We start from the raw sequence: 23,328 nt of genomic DNA, 5'->3' as shown, positions 1-23,328 counted from the left end.
GGTTTCCATGCAGGCTATAGAAGAAACCTGACTGGGCTGGCCCGTTATGCGCAGACAGTCCTAGTATAAGATAACATAGACGCTATGTGGGCACTAGTGGCCTATACTCGAGGACCATGCAAGTCGGTCTACTTGGTATAATTGTTGTCAGAGTATACCCAGTGTGGATGATGACGCATATGGGCAACAGCACAAACGTGACGCAAAGCTCTGCCTATTGTGAAACTGAACGTTATGGATTGGCCAATCAAGTATTATGCAGTTATTTGTGGAATTTCAATTTTCACTTAAGGATAACCTAATCGTTCGTCCGATCGATTTCTCCCTCAGAAAACCATCCCCTGCCCCCCCCCCCCCCCCCCCCCCTGGTCACTGACGACACGTAGGGCACGCACGCACGCACGCATGCCCGCACGCAGGCAGGCAGACACACATGCACACACATGTACAGGGTGGCGGGACTGATGAGGCATGTTTCTGGCATTGTGTTGAAGTGGAGGTTAGAGGTCACAAATGTGACCATTAAGTACAGTGCTTTAGGGCACAAGGAGGCATTGGCCTTCTGGCAGATTATGAAAGTACAGAATGTAAGCTTTCAAATGATGTGTCATTCAATAAAACCGGAAAATATTTGAACAAGATATGCTTATTTCAATGTTGTTAAACCTCGAACCAAGAATCTGAGTAAAAGGCTTTCAAAGTTTGTGACGTTTTTACACACTATACTGGCAGTCAAGTAAGGGGTGTGAACAATGGATTGTTAACTCCACCCTTCACCAGCCCTATAACCTGGCGTTGATCTGCAGCTGAAACCAGAGACACTCTTAGATATAAGAATAGATCCTATATACACTGAGCTTGGTTGTTCCTCTCTCTGCTGGCTGTGCTTTAGTGTGTGCATGCGTGTGTGCGTGTGTGTGTGTGATCAATCAATCAATCTTTATTTCAGATCCAGGGACATCCATATCACAATTAAACAATACAATACAACAGGGAATTAGAAATGCACTGTCTCTGTCGAGCTGCCAACTTGCGCAAACAGAGCTCACAGCGCCATGAGGTGCATGCGCTCACCACTGCTGGTACGACTGCTGCTCTGAGTCCTAAAGCTCTCTGCTGCTGTCTAGTAATTGGTTTTAAATACAGCAGTGGTCAGCGGTCCCTCATTGCCCAGTGGAGTACACCGACATACACACATACCCAGCCGATACATACATACCCCCTATTGACCTTATACCAATTTTGAAATGTACTTTAGTTACGTAATCGAGAACAGTGGTTTCTCATTGGCTGGTGTCATACATACCCAGCCGCTTTTCTTGGTCCCTGATTGGCCGGTGGACAACACCGACAACATAGCCTACTTGGTTCCCTGATTGGCCCAGCGACACCACACCACCAACACACGCAGCCAAGTACAGTACTTGCGTGCTCTGCCTGCGCAAGTAATAAAACATAAAAATAAATGTGTGATGCAATGTAACGAAGGCTTTCACTCACCTTCACGTCATATGGGTAGCCTATTTGATAGGTTGCTGGAGTTACTCCACTGAATTCTGGTACTCCATATATGGAGATATCCGTATATCTTAATAACATCCAAGTCTTACATCATATTAAATCCCATGTTTGGACCAGGCTGATCTAGAGCTCCCTATAGAGACAACAGAGACATTTAGTGCTTAAATCATGCCAATGTAGAACTCCATAATATGTGGATGTAGTCGACGACTGGCATTGTCATCGTGACAAGCAGCAGCCAAGCCCTATATAAACAGTGGTTATTACCCTTGAGCTCATATGCAAGCAGCTCACCAATATTTACTCCATCGCCTTCTGTACAAGTCAGGGTATTTGGCCTTGTTACAACCCAGATATCTCTGCATTATACTCCCCTGGGGTGGGTTCTAGACTCAAACTGAACAACCAGTCCCCATTGATTGAGTAGTATTTTATATACAATACATACATAAATAGGAATATACATTACAGACGGTCACAGTAGTGTCCCAGTGGCACACAGACTGTGTCTTATGGGATATCTGGGGGTTCATGTTATGGTGGGACCACAGTATGGGACTGTGTGTGTGCCTTTAAGGGCAAGCTGCTTAGACAAGCTGTGTGTCTGGTGCTTAGAGTATGGTCTGGTGGAATTCAGTTCCGGGTTAACCAGAAGCGAACCATGGAAGTGTTATTGTTGTTAGCGTGCTAGCTAGAGAGCTTAGCCATAAAGTCATACCACTACCAGCCATTACAAATTAAAAACAGTACAGAGATGTTGACGAAAATAAATCGACTTTGCTGAAGTTCAGCCTACTTACGCACGCGGAACACTGAGCGCAGGCGCGAGTAGAAGAGCCTGCTTTGTGGATCAGTAGCCGCAGTTCGCTCAAGTTCAAACTTGTGTTGCTGTACGCTGTGCTGAACAGCGGTGATGATGTCTGTTGTCTTCAGAGTCAGGACAAGTGTCCTGGGCTCCGGGCATTATTATGTCACCGCGGCATTACCCAGAGAGATACCCGGGAGCAGCAGCAGCTTCGTCGCCGGCCAGAGGCTTCAGATCCACACCGCCACCGTTCACAGAGCTAACCTGCTCAAGAAGTTGCTCAACAAGTCCAAGTGAGTATTCAAATTCAAGTATTCAATTCATGCTTTTATTGCGCTTGACACATGCGATAGAATAAGTTGTATGTCTGTTCATCAAAGGGGAACATATGACATTTGGGAAGGGGACATTTGAGGGCTGAGGGGTGATTGCCATTGATAGATTGATTGAAGTATTTAGCAGAATATGTACATGTGTTCAAGCACAACTCGATACAAAAACTGCATTACGCTTGTTTACAATAGGGTCCACCCTTTTCAATTCATCAGAACATTTAGAGACATACAAATAAATTAGGAGGATTCCGGATAGGTTGGAAGTAGCCTAGGGGTTAGGCCTAGGACATGCTGGCACCTCGATGTAAAATTGTCTATTTTGTCAAATGTTCAAACACAATATTTGAAAATTCGTCATAAGTAATGTTAGCCCTAAAATGTCTGTAATGTTCCACAATACACAGCCATAGATCGGTGCCATCTAGCCCCATTTTTATAATCGGATGAATCTAGAGTTGCAATACCCTCCATTGCTTTTGCGATCTGCTTGTATTAAACAACGTTAAACTTACCAACATTGCAGCTCTAGGCCAAGCTTGAATTATCCTCTTTCAGTCTGCCAAACTTTTGTTTCATAAAGATCAACCGTAGACATGATATGAGCTACTTTCTGTCAAGAAATTCTCTGCAGGTGATTCTTTTTCGAAGTGTTGGAGTTTGAACGGCCCTGCGTACCACCTGTTTCGCATTTGCACATAATAAAAAAAAGCAGATCACAAAAGCAAATTACAAAAGCAAATTGGATGAGTGGGGAGTCAATGGAGGGTATTGCAAGTTAACTCTAGATACACCCCAATATAAAAAAATCTAGTGTTGCAAATTGCGGCTAGGTGCCATCCGCTCCCAGTTTAGCAGCAGTGGATGCGCGGCATAAATGTGGTCGGCGCTCCGTGTGTACTCGCCCAATAAATTATTCCTGAGACTTGGAGTCAGATAATGGTCCTCTAGTTTCATATCCATGTGAACGTTCTGGCAGAAAACGTTTGTTTAATCAAATATCTTCACTTTCCACGGGCTTCACACAGACAACATTCTCTAGGGCCGAGGGGCCCCGGAATGACATCTGGACTTAATTTATCAAAACTTCCTCTGATCGCCACAAACGTCACCACCAATTGACCAGGGAAACATAAATGTATGGGACGCGAAGACCTGGTTAACACACGGCTCCATAATTTTCAAATTATATTGTTATGCTTAAATTATCGCTTTGGCTAAAACACTGAATCCCGCGGATAAAGCAGGCTATGTACATATAACTACGGCATTAATAACTACATACATTAATATACTGGTAGTTACCGCATATGTACAATTATATAGCCTACATTTAACAAACAAGCTTTATTGATTTGTTTTGTATAGGTCAATACAAAAACTGCTACCTATGAGGATAAAACCAGAAAAGCATTAAGGCTTCTTAACGTTCAGATATAAAGTAAAACGGAAACGTGACAATATATATGGAAAAAGCAGCAGAAGCACTGGGAGGCGCGAGGGGTGCGCTGCCAATTGTGTACCCCATACATTTGAAACCCTCATTCGTTAACATCAGCCCGGCTTCGAGTTGGAGGACACACACACACACACGAGGGGGGGGGGGGGGGTTAAGACTCACCTGTGGCTTCTGCGTGCAGATAGGGTTTTGCGAGGGCCAGTCAGGTGTGTATCCGCTTTATGCCTTTTATTGATAGTAGACAGTAGAGAGAGACGGGAAGGAAGGGGGAGAGAGAGACGGGGAGTGACACACGGCAAAGGCTGTCGGGATCAGGAGTCGAACCCGGGGCGGCTTGGCAGCCTACAGTAGGGTGCCCAGACGGTCCGGGTCCGGGCCAGGACCTCCAATATTTACAAGTGACTTCGACGTAGTATGAATTGACTTTTATAGAGCCAAACTAAAGTCCGAATTCGACTTTTTGTCAGCACTAAAAAGGAGTGTGAATCTACCCCAAGTCCTAACCCAGTGTGTTCTGACAGGAAGAAGATGTGGTACGTGACTCCACCACAGGTCAGTGAAATGAAATCTTTTTAATCACTTTCAACCTGATGTCCATTAGGCCTGTCACACAATTATCTCAAATAATTGCGATTAGGCATTAGGCCTAGTGTCCATCTCCAGTTGGTAAACGCTTCTCTCTTGTGCGTTTAATGATGGACAGAAAGCTTCGTCCAATCCTTGGGCTGCTGCGAGACCAACCAAGAAAATGAACCAGGAGGAGAGCCATCGCTGCAAGGTCCTGAACTCCCTTCTGTTCAAGGCTGTGAATGACCTGCTGACCTCGGGACAGGTAATTTGGAATGAATTTTTCTTTTATTTCTTATCTTGTTTTTTCGTCAAAAGTGTCATGAAGTGTCCGAAATGAGAAACGACTGTTTTAAAGTAGTGGAAATAGCCCCGGGTCCTGGGCAAATGTCTGTCTCTTTTGGATCTTGAGCTAAAAGGTTTGGGAACCACTACGCTAGGACACTGTTTCACAAACAGGTGGTCGGGACCCGTGTTTGGGTCGCGAGTCGCTACTCCTTTTTCTTTTTCCACATAAAGAATAAATACAAATAATTTCAGAAGATTTAATGAAGTTAAAACAAATGAGTCACAACGTTTCATCAATTAAAAACAATTCCAACATTTTTCAAAAGCATTTCATGAATAATATGAAAAATCTAATAATTGATGTGAAATCAATTAAAACTGTTTAGTAGCCAAAAAACGTCAAGACGTCTAATTGCCTATTAAGTAATGGATGCCACGGGCGTAAAGACGTATCCCCTTGACATCCATATTTTGAAAATTCCTCTAATCTGGTGTACAGGTGATGACATGCACATTACATGCATAATAGAATTACAAATTATTTCTTTCTTTATAATGGGAGAATTGGCACTCAGAGCCTAAACTGGTGACCACCAAAAGAAAAAGGTTTCGTGCCACGGTATGAGCTTGTACATCTGCTATTTTCACTATTTTTTTTTTTTTTTTAACAATATATTTATTGCATTTTTTTTTTGTACAAACAGACAATACAACAAACAAAACAATACACAATACAGACAATACAATTACCCAAAATGAAAAACAAACAAAACAAAACAACATACAGTACGTACATAATAATAATAATAATGGCACTCGAATGGCAACAATAACAGAGTCAAACAACAAAGACCAAAAACAAATAGCTGCAGAGAACAAGATCAAACAATTTCCCCCATTAAATAAGACAAGTCATTAACCGTAATATACTGAATAAACTTTCCCCATATCCTATCAAACAACTCCTGTTTATTCTTTAAAGTATACGTGATTCTTTCCAGAGGCAGACACAACGATAACTCCCTAAACCATTGAGCAATACTGGGTTTGCCTATCTTTTTCCACGATAAGGCTATAGCCCTTTTGGCTTGTAGTAAACATAAATCCAGAAATCTTTGTTCGCTACTCTGAATCTTATGGCCAGGTGGGCAAAGACCCAATAGAAACAGTTTTGGGTCAAGCTCAATATCTATCGACAATATCTTCTGAATCTCCCTCCTCACTTCTTCCCAGAATTCTTTCACTCTTGGACATGCCCACAGACAATGGAAAAGTGTACCTTTGTCCCCACCACATCTGATACAAGTATCTGGAATATCTGCACTAAATTTATTTAGTTTCTCTGGAGTGATATAGACCCTCATCAGCCAATTATATTGCAACAGTTTTAACCGAGTGTTACCGGTCTGGGATTGAGCATCCATACAGGCTGAGCTCCACTCTTCCAATGTCAATTCCTCTTGTAGATCAGCATTCCATGCATTATATTTGGATTCAGAGGATTCAGGAGAGAATTCTACTAACATAGAGTATAAATCAGAAATGATGCCCCTACTAAAGGGGTTTCTGATAAGCTCTTTTTCTATTATTGACAGGGGAGGGAGTGTCAGAGAATTCACCTGTTTAACCCCTATAAAGCTTCTGAGTTGTAGGGTCCAGGGCGAAAGTCTAATTTCTCTTTTAGGTCTCAAGCTAAAGGACCTCTATCGTCTATGTTTAATTTTCATGATGAGAGAATGAGTCTGCTATCTGTCCTCAGGTCAGCCATGAACTTACCAACTACAACCCTGAGATCACTAAGGTAATTGCTCTCTCTCTCTCTCACTCTCTCTCTCACTCGCACGCAGTGATTTCATCATCATGTTAGGGCCATCTCCAAGCTTTATAGTTGAATAGTGATGTCTGTTTGCAACTAAGCTCCCAGACCTGTGTCAACTCCTCATTCAGCAAAACTACTACTGTAGTTTTGCTACTACTGTAAAATCATCATCATCATCATCATCATCATCATCATCATCATTCTTTGCCCTACCCCCAGCATAGCGGTTCCTGTTGCAATCCTTTCTAACTGTCTGCCTTCCCATTTCTCCTCTAAACACACACATACAAATACACACAATGCTGTAGCTTAGTTCTTTTTTCAGACTGTATACCATGATTAGTCTCTGCGAGACATGCACATGTATAGGCTATTAGGGCTGACCCAAAAAAATTAATTAAAAGATTAATCGACGTTCAATCGATACGCACGGGAATCGATTTTTAAATTTTGAATCGAATAGTCATTAAAAAAAAAGCGGCCGCTTTTGGTCCGCGAGACGGCCCCATTTGGTCCGCGAGCCATGCTTGCGCCTCGCAGCACCTCGCAACGCCTCCTCTTTCCCCGTGTTAACAAGGAAGGCAAGCGCATGCACCACAGCTCAGTGGACATTAAATATAGGCTACCATGTTTGATAAGTCATATAAAAACATTACTTACACGAAAATGAAAATATAAACTTCACAGATTATAGATCACTTGGAATTATAACAATCTGTTGAGTATTGCCTGAATAATGCCACTATAAAATCTCAACTTTTATCGATGAGCCATTGCGCTGCTTGGATTCACATGGTGAGTGCGCTCAGTGCACCGAAGAACTGATTGTTTTTGCTCCTACAGACCAAAACACCTTTTCTCTTTGGCATTTAATTGCACCTGATCGTATTATTGTAATAATGTAGCCTATACTATTTGCCTGTGTTTTGTCTTTTAATTATGCTTTTTTTTGTGCGCCGATGGTGATGCGATGCTCCACTTGTTTCAGCCTGTAGGCCTACAGCACTTTGGTCAGCTTTTATTGTTTTAAATGTGCTATATAAATAAAGTTTGATTTAGGCCTATATTGGAGCAGGTGCTGGCAAATAACTAATTACTGTAATGCAGTGAAGTTGCGCAAATGTCAACTCAATTAGCAAGCGGAGCTGCATGCATTCTGCACTGCAGTCTGCAGATCTCTTCTTAGAGTTTACTTTAATATTATGGTTTACTTTCAACCATAAACCATAATATGATTGACAAACCTTGGATTATAATTCTTCATCGACCAACAGCGCATGCAGCATGACTATGAGGTACATTTAACTATGTGGGATTTCTCCATCGGCATCGCATGTCGATAAAAAAATGGGATTTCACTAGTGGCATTATTCAGGCAATACTCAGATTGTTATAATTCCAAGTGATCTATAATCTGTGAAGTTTATATATTTTTCCCCATACGCATCCTCACAGTCACATTAACTTTATGATCAATCAAATCAACCGTGGTTGATTTTATTTCTGACAAGTGTCAGGCTTGAAAAGTTCATTCATGTTACCGTTCGTTTACAATTGACAGAGGAGTTTGGATTATATATATTTTTATTTGATGGAGAGGTAATGCCTGTTTCAGGCAGTTGACTTGTTACGGTCGGATGTTTTATTAAGCCTAATTATTTGTGCGTCACTGCTTTCATGAAGGCTGCAAGCCTGCAACAGTTGTAGCTTATTGTTTAAAATAAATGAGACCAATCCAAGCATGCTTTTCTCTCCGCTATATCGTTGTTTAAGCCAAAGAGTCACTGCTCGCATCGCGCACATTGAGCGCCCTCGCGCGCAATGCCCCCCCCCCGTTGACGTTTCGAAGCGTCGACGTTCGAAACGCGGGAATCGATTTTGAATCGATCATCAAATACGGAATCGAAGGTCAGCCCTATAGGCTATACACTTGCACGTGGTCAATGGATGAAATGATTAGCAGGCGGTATACGCTTCTTTTCGAAAACTTCGCCACGGCATACTAGGCATAGCGTATAACTGACAGACACACACACACACACACACACACACACACTCTCTCTCTACAGGGACATGGAAACTCACTCGCTAGTAGTGTAGTAAATGCACCGTATACACAGTGGTTCGCATCATGGAATAAGCAGGATATTATTTTTGCTCTTATCTGCTATCGTCATCTCTGATTGAATGATGTTCCACCAGGTGTCTCTGGCCGCAGACTTCTCCGCCTGTCGTGTCTTCTGGGACAGCAACGGAGACTCTAAGAGAGACGAGCTGATCCAGGGAGAATTTGACAAACACGGCCCGAAAATCAGGTCAGAAGTTGAACCACGATACGTTGTTTCATGAATGCTTTCAGCATTCGGTATGGTGTTATAATGAAACGCAATGGCTCGTTTGTTTGTTTTATACACAAAAACACAAGCTCATCTGCAGGAGGGATAATAGTGAAATGAGCTGGCACGACATATGACTGAATCTGTTCATCACTGTTCTGTTCAGTATGGTTTTGTGACCTTGCAGGCTAATGCAAAGGCTAAAGATGTCATTTAGACGGCATGTTACGGTACAGTATGTACAGTAGTAGACAGATGCCAGGCCTTTATTGACATGGCATCCTATCGCGTTTATAGTTTCAATGTACAGATTGATTTTCTTTGGATATTCTACTGATGGGTTCTTGGTTTACTTATGATCCTAGACGACTATGTCTATGCATTTCTGATGTGTTTACCTGGTGTTAAAGTTGCTCTGGAGTCTGGATTAAGTGCATCTGTTAAATGCCTAAATTGTACATTGATGGGAGCTCAATTCGGCGTGTATTTGATGTTGTCCTGCAACTAGCTTTTACCCAGTTTATGCACACTATCCTACCTCCCTTTTAAGTTTTTTTTAATAAAATATAATTTGTTTGTGCACGCAGGTATCTGATCATGTCTCAACAGGTTATGGGTGGAGTTCCTCATCTGGTGTTCATGAGAGACAGACATAATGCTGCCATGGCGGAGGTGATCCCAGAACAATACAGTACAAACTTAACCTATTTAGGCCTGACGTCGACATTTAAAAAATTGTCTTCTAAATGGTGACAATTTTCTGAAAAACCTCATGTTTCTGTATCAGTGGTGCTCAATATTTCATGTTAAGGACCCAAAAATTTTAATTGGCCACCGACCCCCATCGGAAAATATGTCGTTCCAGGAATTAACCTCTCAGAAGCAAAGATTTGAGTTAAAAACATTCGCTCTGAAAGAATATACATTCAAAGATTTGAGACACATTTTCAAGATTTTTCAAAAAATAGCAGACCTACAAGCTCGTAGCGCGGCACCGAGCTAGATCTGCTATTTTTCAATAGCTAAAGCATAACATAATGCTAACACCAAAAGGGGTTCCCGCACCAAAATGGGTTAAACCACTACTACTATTTTGTACATGTTTTGTCCAAACGAATGATTAAATGTGTCAGTGATTTCTTTGCATATTTAAGTTATTTGTCATGTCTGCCCTGTGCAACTTGTAAATCGTAAGCAAAGGCTAACCGTATGTCATTTAGATTTATAATTTAGCATTTTATTAGTTTTATAATTTGGCATTCTATGTAGACGTAGCACTCTATACTCTTGTATAGCTTCACTGTACAATCAACTATATTTTTATTTTATTTGTTCAGACTCAGGGTCCAATAACAACAGACAACATAAAACACTACATAGAGAGAAGAAACACCCCTAACCCATAAAAACATCATTTTTACAATAAACATTCATACCAGTGCTTCCAAAAAGCAGACCGGTACCTGGTGCTACTGAAGCTGGGGTTACATAGCAGCATAATTAATCAATTTCAAGTTTCAGTAGTTTCTCAGTAGGGCATGAAAGGTGTAAACTCCCACACTACAGAATAACTCACTTGCACTGCTCCACCTTGGTTTGTTCAATAGTATTAAATTTAACCCACAAGGGGGCGGTATAGAGGGGAGTACAGTATGCTCTGAAGAGATTAACTTTCTCCTCGGTGAACATGAGCGGAATTTCCTCCCTAGCATGTTTGCCTGAGCATACAGATAATATACTGATAGATATTATACAGATACATACAGCTTTACTGCATATACAGATAATATACTGATGGTCCTTAGCTTGCTTATGATTCTTGATGACTATTTCTATGCATTTGATGTAGTGCCTTGTGTTGTTCTTACAGTACTTGCTTACTGTAAATCGCTCTGGATTAAGAGCGCCTGCTAAATGCCTAAATTGTGGTTACGAAGCTTAAAAGGCAAACGGAAATACAACTTGTAACGTTCCAATGAAAACACAATTACATCGTTAATCACGTGACAATTCATCGTCAACTTCAATTAATCACATAATTGTGACGGCCCTAATGTAACTGTACCACTAGAACCGCTAACTACTGCTAGTTCTACTACTGTTACCTGTTGTTACTATCGCTGCAGTTAACTATTTAGTACTACTATTTGTTGTACTGTGTTCTGTGTGTTCAGGTGGACATGCTGCTTGCGCAGGCAGACTTCGGTCCTGATCCTCCTGACTCTCTGAATGACAGGTATTACTTGTGTATAATAATGTAATTGCTACTGTTATGTATTTCTAGGCTGTGAAAACGCATCCCTCTGGGAATAATAATAATATACAAATGGTTACATTGAACTTTGGTCTTCATTCAACGTTTTTCTGCTGTTTATTTGAGGGGTGTTCCGCTTTCTGAACATAACACTTTATTCAAAATTGGAACTGGAACACTATCAAACTAGAAAAAGTGCCCCTCAGGGCACAGCTGGTCTCAACCAGGCAGGTGTGGCCTCCCGGTTGTGGCCTCCTGGTGGCGCTATAATAGGCCAATGTGAAAAGGGTGCCATTTGTTCTTACGGTACACCATTGATGGCAATTGGATGATTTGAGGCATTTTGTTCAAAAAATGTGTTTTGCAAAAAATCCACCTGTTGGTGGCGCTATAACAGGCCAATGTGAAAATGGTGGGATATATTCCTCAGCCTAGTAGGAAAGTCTGTGAAAGATTTCACGTAAATTGCACGCTGCGTTCGTGATTTGAGGCTTTTTGTTTCAAAAGCCAATGTTGGCCAATTAGGATGGAATATGAAATATCGGACGGATCCATCTTGAACACTATAGAGATGGTGTGTAACGATTTGTGGGATTTTTGGGCAGAATCTGGAGGAGTAATATCAAAACATGTGTTTTTCAAAAGTCAGCCTCCTGGTGGCGCTATAACAGGCCGTTCTGGAAATTTTGGGGTAGAGGTTGTTGGCATCCAGGGAGTGTGTGTGTGTGTGTGTGTGTTAGGGCTGCGAATCTTTAGGTGTCCCACGATTCGATTCGATTCCGATTCTTGGGGTGACGATTCGATTCAAAAACGATCTTTTCGATTTTTTCGATTCTCGATTCAAAAAAGATTTTTTTCGATTCTAAAGCAGTTATTTTTAATTTTATTAAAAACAATTAAATAGAATTTTAGCATGATCTACTCCAGTCTTCTGGCATGAAAGCAGAGTACATTTAGTAAAAAGCTTGTATAATTGTAAAGGTTTTATCAACTGAATGATTTAAACACACAAAGGTTAAATCCAAGAGTAAGTAGCTTGCACAAATTTGAACCAGTACAAAAGTTACAAAATCTCTTCTCACTCAATACCAGAACAATACATTAGTATTAAAACAGGTGTAAAATAAATACAATTGGCAGGCTTAGCTTAGCTGGTAGTAAATGCACTATGCAGAAACCCAGGCCATAATGCATTGCATGCACAGGTACATTTGTGAAAAAAAGAAAAAAAAAACGTTTTTTGTTTTTTTTTGAAAAATCGATTTTTTGAAAATGAGAATCGATTCTGAATCGGACGACATTAGAATCGCGATTCTAACTCGAATCGATTTTTTTTGACAGGCCTAGTGTGTGTGTGTGTGTGTGCAAAATTTGGCATCGACCGGGTTAAGAACACTGAACCTGACAGTCACACTGTCTTTCTGCCATGTTGTGTATCTCTCTCTCTCTCTCTGTACAGACATGTTCCACTGTCTACAATCAGCACCGTGAGTTCAGCTGTGTCCAAACCGCCATTGTTTGGTTTGGACCATGTGGCGCTGAACCGGCAGATCTCTGCGTGGCGGCAACGTTCCAAAGGCGAGGAGCTTGAAGAGACGCCTTCCTCTGAAGTTACACGGGTAGAGACAACCACTTTATGAATACATATGAAGGGGGGGGGATACTGGGCAACTAGGCATACTGTATGTTTGTCAGCTAGTGTGAAGCTAGCGGTCTGTCGGTCGTGCAAAGTGCTAGTGCAAACTGAGCACTGGTCGCGACTAATCGTGGATGCACATTATTTGTCAAAGACGTTTTCGGGGCTGTCCACTAGCGACTCTATTTACTCTCCATATACTGTAGCCTACGCATTTAAAAACTGGTAGAAGCTGAGAATAGTCTGTGTTGTTGTTGTTTCTGAGCATGGTTATTTGACAACTTGAGACCTGATCGAAAGTGGTAACTCAAATGGAAGGTAGTGCACTATCGACGACATCACGAGCATCACAACTGGATGTAGACCCCAAGCTGGATATATCACCAGGGGGGCGAGTTCAGCCCTGATGAAACGTAGCAAATCATTTGAAACAAAAAACTGCGGATCGTCGGAAAACACCACCGTTTTGAGAAAAATGTTACTCGACCTGGAAAACATTGCAGACGGAACAGCTGATTAGGATCTGTCCTTTTTAATGTGGATCGACTCAGAAGTTCTCTTAAGAAGTAAGATGAATAACTAAATAAAATGTCTCTCTTCTGCAGGAGCAGCTGTCTGTCCTGGCAGAACACAGGAAGCAGCAAATCATCAAGAAACGGAAGAAGAAGGCTCCGGCCATCGATGACGACGTCACGCCCAGAGCCTTCCTGCTGGCGCAGCGCGACGCCGTCGCGTCCCGGCCGGGTGGTCGAGAGGAGGAGGAGGAGGAAGAGGAGGGCACCGCTTTCAAAGACGAAAAGGCTCAGTTACAGGAACTGATGTCACACGAGGACAGGAAGTTGTGATGCCCTGAAGGACTGGCCTTTTATATGTAAATTTGATGTAGATGTTATATGTATTTTTTTGTATGTGTATATTTTAGTGATGTACCGAATATTCGGCTGCAGAAAATATTCGGCAGAAAATGGCTAAAAAAGCATTTTCGGCCTATTCGGTTTCGGCCCTAATAGGCAGAAAATATATCGCCGAATAGTGTATGCAATTAATGCATTCAAATGAGCTGAATAAATGTTTTATGGACCCATAATAGTGATTATTATTTAAGTTAAGTTTTGCCATAACCATTTATTTTGCCATAAATCAGGTAGCTTTAAAGGTACGGCCATGACAGCAATGGTAGGAAAAACGATATATAATATTAATCATATTCGGATATTCGGTATTCGGTTTTCGGTCAACTGTTTCCTATATTTGGTATTCGGTTTCGGCCAAGAATTTCCCTTTCGGCGCATCCCTAGTATATTTCCTGTTTAGTTATGGAAGCTGGCTAGGTTCTGTTGTTTTTAGACATAGGCTAAGAAAGGCATTGACAAACGTAATGTGAACCTGCAGTTCTGTAAAACATTAAAGCTAATTAAATCAAACACTTCAATGGTTTATTTTTCTTTCTGTTGCCATTTTCTTAGCAAAATGTTGCAGTGAGGTCAAGAAAAGCTGCAGCTGAGCTGAGGTGACCACCCATGGCATAGGGCCATTCTGAAAAGCCTGGATTTTCTATTAGGCTATGTGGTAAAGTGAAGCATGCAGTACAAGGGGTCATACTCTGGTATCATTATGTCAGTTAACCAGTTACAGCAGGCCTACATATTTGACGGCCATTCCAGTGGTAAACTGGGACATAAATGGTTTAACAATTTGATTATAACTGCATGCTGCTGAATTATGGATTAGATTTAGGGATTTGAGAGGGAAGTTTCTGCCACTGCCAGATAATGGTTTTATTATTTTAATCACAAAACTGATCAACTAACTGATTCATAATATAAAAAGTGCATCTATTTCATCCCTGAATTAAACTAAAACGTATTAGTTAATCTCTAATAACATGACCGACGTGAATTCGCATTCTGTGATACTCTCTGATAAACAAAACAATGACATGTTGCATCACAATGTATTTATTTCAATGTCATTCAATCTTTTTTTTTTCTTCTCAATCAAATACAAGGGTGTTATGCCTGTCTGTAAAATATCATTGTCCACACAATTCTTTAGATTTACATAGAGCACAGACTAAATGAAACGATACAACACATACTTTATACAGATGGAGCTCGATAGAGCTCACACACACCAAACTGTATGGTAAAGACATCGTTATTTGAAGAAACATGTTTTGAACTAACCTGAAGAAGATCCATTTTGGATCAGAACATACTTTCTCTTCTAATAAAGCTTTCTAGCATAGTTTCATTGCCGTCCGTCTTTTTTTGCGGTACCAAATAATCATGTAAAGTACATGTTTCTTATTCCGATGCTACAGATAATTTCACTGGTAACAGCTTGAAAGGGACACTACTTTCGGTATCGACTACTGCAATGTATGGAAAGAGTTTCTCTTTCCATACATGTGGAACGGTGGTGTCTAGGCGGTCCATGTGTAGGAGTGTGTTGGATTCAGGATCAAGGAATGATACTATCCTTCTGTTCCAGTCCAGCTGAACTCTGATGATTCTGATCCTTCGAAGGTTCTGCTTCAAAGGGAGAATGGTGTATGACCCAGAGACTGCTTCATATTTTCCATTGCTGCACCGTATTTTCCAGACAAAACCGCAAAATTCCCCCTTCTTTGGATAAGACTCTGCAATCGCACCCACCTCCCAGTCTGTGGCCCCTCCGACCTCCACATCCCAGCTGTGGGTTCCGGAGTTGAATCCCTCGGAAGCCAGAACGATGTTCAAGTAGTCGAATCTCTCTGGGTTGTCAGGGAGCTGCTGTCTCTTTCCACATCTCACACTGGTCAGATCGTCAGACAGGAGGAGTTGTGGGTGGGCAGTGTTGGGGTCCAGAATCACAGGATTGTAGGAGACAATAGCCTTCATCTTGTGCCAGATGTTGTAGCTCAGGTTTCCCAGGTGTTTTGTGACATTTATCAGCGCTTCTGAGAACGGCTGTGGGTCCCGCAGTACCTGTTCCCGCTGGACTCTTTCCATCGTGTTCTTGTAGTTCTGCAGGAATGTGACGTGTTCAGATCTCAGCTTTTCCTCTATGACTCTGATTGAGTGTGAAAGAGTTTCTATGTTTCTGCTCAGATTCTCAATCTTAACTGTCATCATCTGACTTTTAATCTTCTCTTCCTCCCTCAGAGCATTGATCCTCGCTTGCTCTTCCTCTTTTAGTAAGTGGTGAAACTTGTCAAACTGTTCCTTAATCTTCAGCTGTGTTTGCCGGGCCTGGGCCTTAATGTGTTCTGCCATTTGACCATAGTTACCTTTGACTTTTCTAAAGGCTTTCAGTTTCTCCTGTAAGGGCGTCAGTGATTTCTGAATCACCTTTCTGTAATCCAGTGCAGCTTCATCGATGGGACTGAATCTGTGGTTGGCGTGTTTTTTAGAATCGCGGCACACAACACACACTGGCTGTTGGTCGTCCATACAGAAGAGCTTGAGTTTCTCAGTGTGCAGACTGCAGAGAACTTCATCCCTTGCTAAAGCTCTCTGGCTCATCTGCTGTGAGAAGGCCTCACACAAGTTCTTCAGAACTAGATTCTGATGCGCAGGCAGAGAAGATATTACCTGACAGAGTGGACAGATCTTTACTGGTGTTTTTGTCCACCATTTCTGCAGGCAGGCTTTACAGAAGCTGTGGCTACATGACAAGACTACAGGATCCTTGAACATGTCACAGCACACAGAACAGGAGAAATCATCTTCTGAGAATGACGACTGAGAAGCCATTGTCTATCCGAGTGAAACCAAAACAATGTGAGCCGATTGCTTAAAACAGATCGAGACCAGGGAGTCAGAACTGGTAATACTCGCTCTTCTAGAAAGTTCCCTGCTGAAGTTTACTAGTTTCAGTATCAATCTTTGTTCTTGTAAACGTCGGATGAGTGGATGAAGTCAGGAGCAGGTATTAGAGGTTCCAGCGAGGGTATTCCCTCTTGTAGCTGTGTGAAGGCAGTCTCTGTATCTTAAACTATGATCCAAAAGCCTTCTTTTATCCACGTTTTTCCCCGCCAACGTACTGGGGACTCCTCCTTGTGTGTGTGCTTTGCTTCCTTCAGGCCGTGTTGCCATGTCTGCTTATTATAAGCAACCTTTGACTTGTTTTTTCTGTAAGGTCACTTGCAAATAAATGATTGGTATAGTTGCTGGTTGATGCTTTTTTGTGTAGTAGTTGCTTATTTGGGCTTGCTTCCACATTTCTTCACATCAAGGAACCCCAGATTAATATGTAATTGTCCACAGACATCCATCTGAACATATTTTGTGCATTGTTTATTAATGTGTTTTTAAATAACAGATGTACAACCTCACAATGTGTCGCTGTGAGCTTGTAGATCAGCTATTTTCATTTGTGCTTGTTTTCATAGACCTGGCTACTTGTGAAACACGCCAAATAATGCATGCAGGGCAGAATTAGGAGTGGACAATATCGAGAATCAAAATAAAAAAGAGATCAAAAAATGATACGACCACGTAACAAAAACTGACTGATCTATAACTCACGCACAGCAGCAAAACTCTAGAGAGATGCCCCCCTCAATAAAACAGCAAAAGTAGAAACACAAAAGCAGAGTAAACAGCTAGAATTAATGCTATCTCCTAAACAAAGAATACACTATGGCAGAATACCTGAGCACTGTAACCGACCCAAAACAAAGCAAAATCTTGTACAGACTAGACCTGCACACAAAATAAAGTGGAAAATGAGCTACATTTCCTATAACCATCTGTCAACTGTAGGCCTACCAATTAAGACATCAGAGTCAGAGACTTCCCCACAGAGATTTTGAAAACATATAGGCCTACAATGACAAAAAACTCCCATATCTGCTGGGCGAAGCACAACAATGTGCAAACATGGCAGCAAGATTCTTGAGCTGCTGTGATAGAATAATATCAAATGGAACAGTGCACCTGCCCACCCTAGACTAATTATTGAATTGTGTGTATTCCTGCATCTGCATCAAGTGATCTTGGTACATAGAAATTGATTTATTGGAGATTCTGACTTCCAATTGTATACATTTTGTTTTGATTGTAGTGTTCCACTTTTTGCTTTGGCAATGTATGTTTGCTCGTGTGTGTGTGTGTGTGTGTGTGTGTGTGTGTGTGTGTGTGTGTGTGTGCCTGCGTGCAAAAAAATCTGGAAAATGAAATAAAAATAAATAAATCTGAATGAAGTTATCTTTAATTACATTATTATAAGTAATACTATTAGAGTTGTACTATTACTCAAACGAAAATAAAAGCTTGGGAGGGGGGGGAGATGCAATGCAAATGAAAGACATATACTGTGTATCCCTATTCCCTGACATAATTTTATAGCTAAACGGACAGAATTCTATTTTATTTGAATGATGAAACCCAGCTGCCATTAATAGTTGGAAATGGAAATGGAAATTGCGGAAATTGCGGAAATGGAAATTGCGGAAATTGTGGAAATGGTGGAAATGGAAATTGCGGAAATTGCGGAAATGGAAATTGAGGAAATTGCGGAAATGGAAATTGAGGAAATTGCGGAAATGGAAATTGCGGAAATGGTAATTGCGGAAATTGCTCTTCACTTATAGCTATCTATTTTCAGGTAGATTGTTTTATTTTACTCAGTCAGCCATATCACTACTCATTTTTTTTCATGAAAAAGGTCATAGCTGGGTAATCTATTTTCAGGCAAATTGTGTTTATTGTATTTTATTTTACTCAGCCATAACAATTTATTTTCTGTTAACCAACTTGCTGGCTGGCAGGCAGGCAGACAGCTACTCATAGACAGGCAGACAGACAGACAGCTACTCATGGAGAATTGGACAGGCAGGCAGTCAGACAGCTACTCATAGACAGGCAGACAGACAGCTACTCATGGAGAATTGGACAGGCAGGCAGACAGCTACTCATGGACAATTGGACAGGCAGGAAGGCAGACAGCTACTCATAGACAGACAGACAGCTACTCATGGACAATTGGACAGGCAGGAAGGCAGACAGCTACTCATAGACAGACAGACAGCTACTCATAGACAATTGGGCAGGCAGGCAGACAGCTACTCATAGACAGACAGACAGCTACTCATGGACAATTGGACAGGCAGGAAGGCAGACAGCTACTCATAGACAGGCAGACAGACAGCTACTCATGGACAATTAGGCAGGCAGGCAGACAGACAGCTACTCATAGACAGGCAGACAGACAGCTATACTCATGGACAATTAGGCAGGCAGGCAGACAGCTACTCAGACAGGCAGACAGACAGCTACTCATGGACAATTGGACAGGCAGGCAGGCAGACAGACAGCTACTCATAGACAGGCAGGCAGACAGCTACTCATAGACAGGCAGACAGTAAGACAGCTACTCATTGACAGACAGACAAATAACTACTCATGGACAGACAGACAGGCAGGCAGGCAGGCAGGCAAAGAGTTACTCATGTTATGTTATTATGTTATTATAACAGCTACTCATGTTATGTGCAATCATTTGTGCAGTTATGGAAACAGCTCTTTGTGTTTATGCAAGAAAATGTAACACATTTATTTATTTACATATTGTGTGCATGCACATTGTACTTTGATACATTTTGCGAAAATAAAGCAATTGAAAGAGAGAAGTTATCAAGTATCATTAATGTCGTAATTTTATCTACTGGCCCCTGGCCCCTTGCCATTTTTGTAATGTGGCCCACAGGTAAATCTATTTGAGTATCCCTGATGTAGAGCGTCGCAGTCCCGCCCCCTTCATGACGACGCCAGGCCCAGGAAATTAATCCCAATGCATGTTTCCCATAGACATTTCAAAAAGTATGTATTTAAAGACCTTTTAAGCACCGTACGAAGCCAACCCGAGTCGTGACAAATCATGACAACAAACACAATATTTTTAACCAAACAAATAATTACAAAGAAAAACAACAAAAAAAGTGTTGCAACCTGCCGTTCTTTTCTACTTTCTAATTCTTTGTTTGGCCCAAAACATTGTGTTTATTGTCATGATTTGTCACGACAAGAGTTGGCTTTGTCCACGGCGTAAACATCTTTAAATAAATACTTTCTGAAAAGTCTATGAGGAACGGGGATTTCTTTTCCGGGTCTCTAAAGGGGGGGCGGGACTGCGACACTCTATTGGAGGGTAGAGAAGCAGCCTATGGGAGACAATGGGAGCTGGATGGAGGGGGGCATCTGGGGGTTCTTCTTTAGGGGCGCAGCTTTTATGCACCGTGGGTGTGCAGAAATGATATGGGATGTAGTATAGACATGTTTTTCCAGATGATGGCTATAGTGGGCTGTGGTGCACAAGGACGTCGACGAAGACATTTTCAGAGCAGCACCCGGGGTCCAAGTCACGTGGCAGTGGTGCAGGGCTGCAGCTGAGGTTGGGCAGTTGGGCTATGTGGTAAAGTGAAGCATGCAGTACAAGGGGGTCATACTCTGGCATTATGTCAGTTAACCAGTTACAGCAGGCCTACATATTTGACGGCCATTCCAGTGCAACATTCCGGTGGTAACCGGGGAAATACATGGTTTAACAATTTGATTATAACTGCATGCTGCGTAATTCTGGATTAGATTTAGAGATTTGAGAGGGAAGTCTTAGACGGTTTCTGCCACTGCCAGATAATGGTTTTATTATTTTAATCACAAAACTGATCAACTGACTCATAATATAAAAAGTTTAAAATGAACAAGTGCATCTATTTCATCCCTGATTTAAACTAAAACGTATTAGTTAATCTCTAATAACATGAGTGATGTGAATTGCATTCTGTGATACTCGAGGAAACAAAAACAAAACAATTACATGTTGCATCACAATTTATTTGCCATGGTTATGTCATTCAATCTTTTTTTCTTTTCTCAACAATCAAATACAAGGGCGTTATGTTTGTCTGTAAAATATCATTAATCTTACTTAAACAATACAACATACTTTATACAGATGGAGCTCAGTAGAGCTCACACACACCAAACTGTGGTCTTTATTTGAAGAAACATGTTTTGAACTAACCTGAAGAAGATCCATTTTGGATCAGAACATCCTTTCTCTTCTAATAAAGCTTTCTAGCATAGTTTCATCGCCGTCTGTCTTTTTTGCGGTACCAAATAATCATGTAAAGTATATGTTTCTTATGCCGAAAATTTCACTGGTAACAGCTTGAAAGGGACACCACTTTCGGTATCTAATATTGCAATGTATGGAAAGACTTTCTCTTTCCATATATGTGGATAGGTGGTGTCTATGCGGTTGGTGTGTAGGAGTGTGTAGGATTCAAGATCAAGGAATGATACTGTCCTTCTGTTCCAGTCCAGCTGAACTCTGATCCTTCGAAGGTTCTGCTTCAAAGGGAGAATGGTGTATGACCCGGCAGAGACTGCTTCATATTTTCCTTTACTGCACTGTATTTTCCAGACAAAACCGCACAATTCCCCCTTCTTTGGATAAGACTCTGCAATCGCACCCACCTCCCAGTCTGTGGCCCCTCCGACCTCCACCTCCCAGCTGTGGGTTCCTGAGTTGAAGCCCTCGGAAGCCAGAACGATGTTCAAGTAGTCAAATCTCTCTGGGTTGTCAGGGAGCTGCTGTCTCTTTCCACATCTCACACTGGTCAGATCGTCAGACAGGAGGAGTTGTGGGTGGGCAGTGTTGGGGTCCAGAATCACAGGATTGTAGGAGACAATAGCCTTCATCTTGTGCCAGATGTTGTAGCTCAGGTTGCCCAGGTGTATTGTGACATTTATCAGTGCTTCCGAGAACGGCTGTGGGTCCCGCAGTGCCTGTTCCCGCCGGGCTCTTTCCATCGTGTTCTTGTAGTTCTGCAGGAATGTGATGTGTTCAGCTTTTAGCTGCTCCTCTATGACTCTGATTGAGTGTGAAAGAGTTTCTATGTTTCTGTTCAGATTCTCAATCTCAACTGTCATCATCAGACTTTTAATCTTCTCTTCCTCCCTCAGAGCATCGATCCTCGTTTGCTCTTCCTCTTTTAGTAAGTGGTGAAACATGTCAAACTGTTCCTTAATCTTTAGCTCTGTTTGCCGGGCCTGGGCCTTAATGTGTTCTGCCATTTGACCGTAGTTATCTTTGACTTTTCTAAAGACTTTCAGTTTCTCCTGTAAGGGCGTCAGTGATTTCTGAATCACCCCTCTGTAATCCAGTTCAGCTTCATCGATGGGACTGAATCTGTGGTTGGCGTGTTTTTTAGAATCGCGGCACACAACACACACTGGCTGTTGGTCGTCCATACAGAAGAGCTTGAGTTTCTCATTGTGCAGACTGCACACTCTCTGAGCTCTCTGGCTCATCTGCTGTGAGAAGGCCTCACACAAGTTCTTCAGAACTAGATTTTGATGCGCAGGCAGAGAAGATATTACCTGACAGAGTGGACAGATCTTTACTGGTGTTTTTGTCCACCATGTCTGCAGGCAGGCTTTACAGAAGCTGTGGCTACATGACAAGACTACAGGATCCTTGAAGATGTCACAGCACACAGAACAGGAGAAATCATCTTCTGAGAATGACGACTGAGAAGCCATTGTCTCTATCCGAGTGAAGCCAAAAGAATGTGAGCAGATTGCTTAAAACAGATCGAGACCAGGAAGTCAGAACTGGTAATACTCGCTCTTCTAGAAAGTTCCCTGCTGAAGTTTACTTTCACTATCAATCTTTGTACTTGTAAACGTCTGATGAGTGGATGAAGTCAGGAGCAGGTTAGAGGTTCCATCGAGGGTATTTCCCTCTTCCTCTTGTAGCTGTGTGAACTAAGGCAGTCTACTCTGAGAGTATCTAAAACTATGATCCACGTTTTCCCCCGCCGACGTACTGGGGACAGTGGGGGTTCCTCCTAACCTCCATGTGTGTGCTTTGCTTCCTTCAGGCCGTGTTGCCATGTCTGCTTATTATAAGCAAGCTTTGACTTGTTTTTTCTGTAAGGTCACTTGCAAATAAATTATTGGTAGTTAGTTGCTGGTTGATGTTTTTTGTGTATAGTAGTTACTTATTTGGGCTTGCTTCCACATTTCTTCACATCAAGGAACCCCAGATGAATATGTAATTGTCCACAGACATCCATCTGAACATTGTTTATTAAAATGTTTAAAAAAATATTCAAAATATTTTGATTTATTCTCAATGTGTTTTTAAATAACTGATGTACAACCTCACAATGTGTCGCTGTGAGCTTGTAGATCAGCTATTTTCATTTGTGCTTGTGTGTGTGTGTGTTTGTGTGTGTGTGTGTGTGTGTGTGTGTGTGTGTGTGCGTGCGCGCGCGCGCGTGCGCGGGAGGGAGGCAGGCAGCGATGCGGTGGATAT

General features: G+C 41.8%; 2 protein-coding genes across 3 annotated transcripts; one reads left to right on the top strand and one right to left on the bottom strand.

Moving 5' to 3' along the window:
• The first annotated feature begins 2,198 nt into the window (after positions 1 to 2,198).
• rbfa (ribosome binding factor A) lies at positions 2,199 to 14,441 on the top strand. 2 transcript variants are annotated; one of them, XR_013964432.1, is made up of 10 exons: positions 2,199 to 2,619; positions 4,639 to 4,669; positions 4,821 to 4,949; positions 6,732 to 6,773; positions 8,994 to 9,106; positions 9,715 to 9,799; positions 11,302 to 11,363; positions 12,841 to 13,000; positions 13,623 to 13,943; positions 14,332 to 14,441. XR_013964432.1 is itself a non-coding variant. In XM_080769001.1 (9 exons), the coding sequence occupies exons 1-9, from the start codon at positions 2,435 to 2,437 to the stop codon at positions 13,860 to 13,862; spliced, it is 1,047 nt and encodes a 348-aa protein (XP_080625127.1). In that variant the 5' UTR covers positions 2,199 to 2,434; the 3' UTR covers positions 13,863 to 14,441. The 2 variants fall into 2 exon arrangements, 1 of the variants encoding a protein (XP_080625127.1); XM_080769001.1 differs by having other exon boundaries at positions 13,623 to 14,441.
• A 98-nt stretch (positions 14,442 to 14,539) lies between these two features.
• LOC308318716 (E3 ubiquitin-protein ligase TRIM39-like) lies at positions 14,540 to 22,550 on the bottom strand (the record flags this gene model as incomplete). The annotated part of the gene is made up of 2 exons (XM_080768341.1): positions 14,540 to 16,757; positions 21,483 to 22,550. The coding sequence occupies 2 exons, from the start codon at positions 22,548 to 22,550 to the stop codon at positions 15,324 to 15,326; spliced, it is 2,502 nt and encodes an 833-aa protein (XP_080624467.1). The 3' UTR covers positions 14,540 to 15,323.
• Between the last annotated feature and the right edge of the window lie 778 nt (positions 22,551 to 23,328).

Source organism: Protomyctophum bolini, assembly GCF_963924005.1.
Source record: "Protomyctophum bolini genome assembly, chromosome: 7".
In the NCBI taxonomy this organism is placed as follows: Eukaryota; Metazoa; Chordata; class Actinopteri; order Myctophiformes; family Myctophidae; genus Protomyctophum; species Protomyctophum bolini.
This window is presented reverse-complemented; position numbering and strand designations above follow the sequence as displayed.

Excerpts from the sequence above, each read along its gene's own strand:
- rbfa (XM_080769001.1), top strand. The coding sequence starts at position 2,435 with ATGATGTCTGTTGTCTTCAGAGTCAGGACAAGTGTCCTGGGCTCCGGG. Across the intron at positions 2,620-4,638 it reads AAGTTGCTCAACAAGTCCAA|GAAGAAGATGTGGTACGTGA; the intron begins GTGAGTATTCAA and ends GTGTTCTGACAG. Across the intron at positions 4,950-6,731 it reads ACCTGCTGACCTCGGGACAG|GTCAGCCATGAACTTACCAA; the intron begins GTAATTTGGAAT and ends ATCTGTCCTCAG.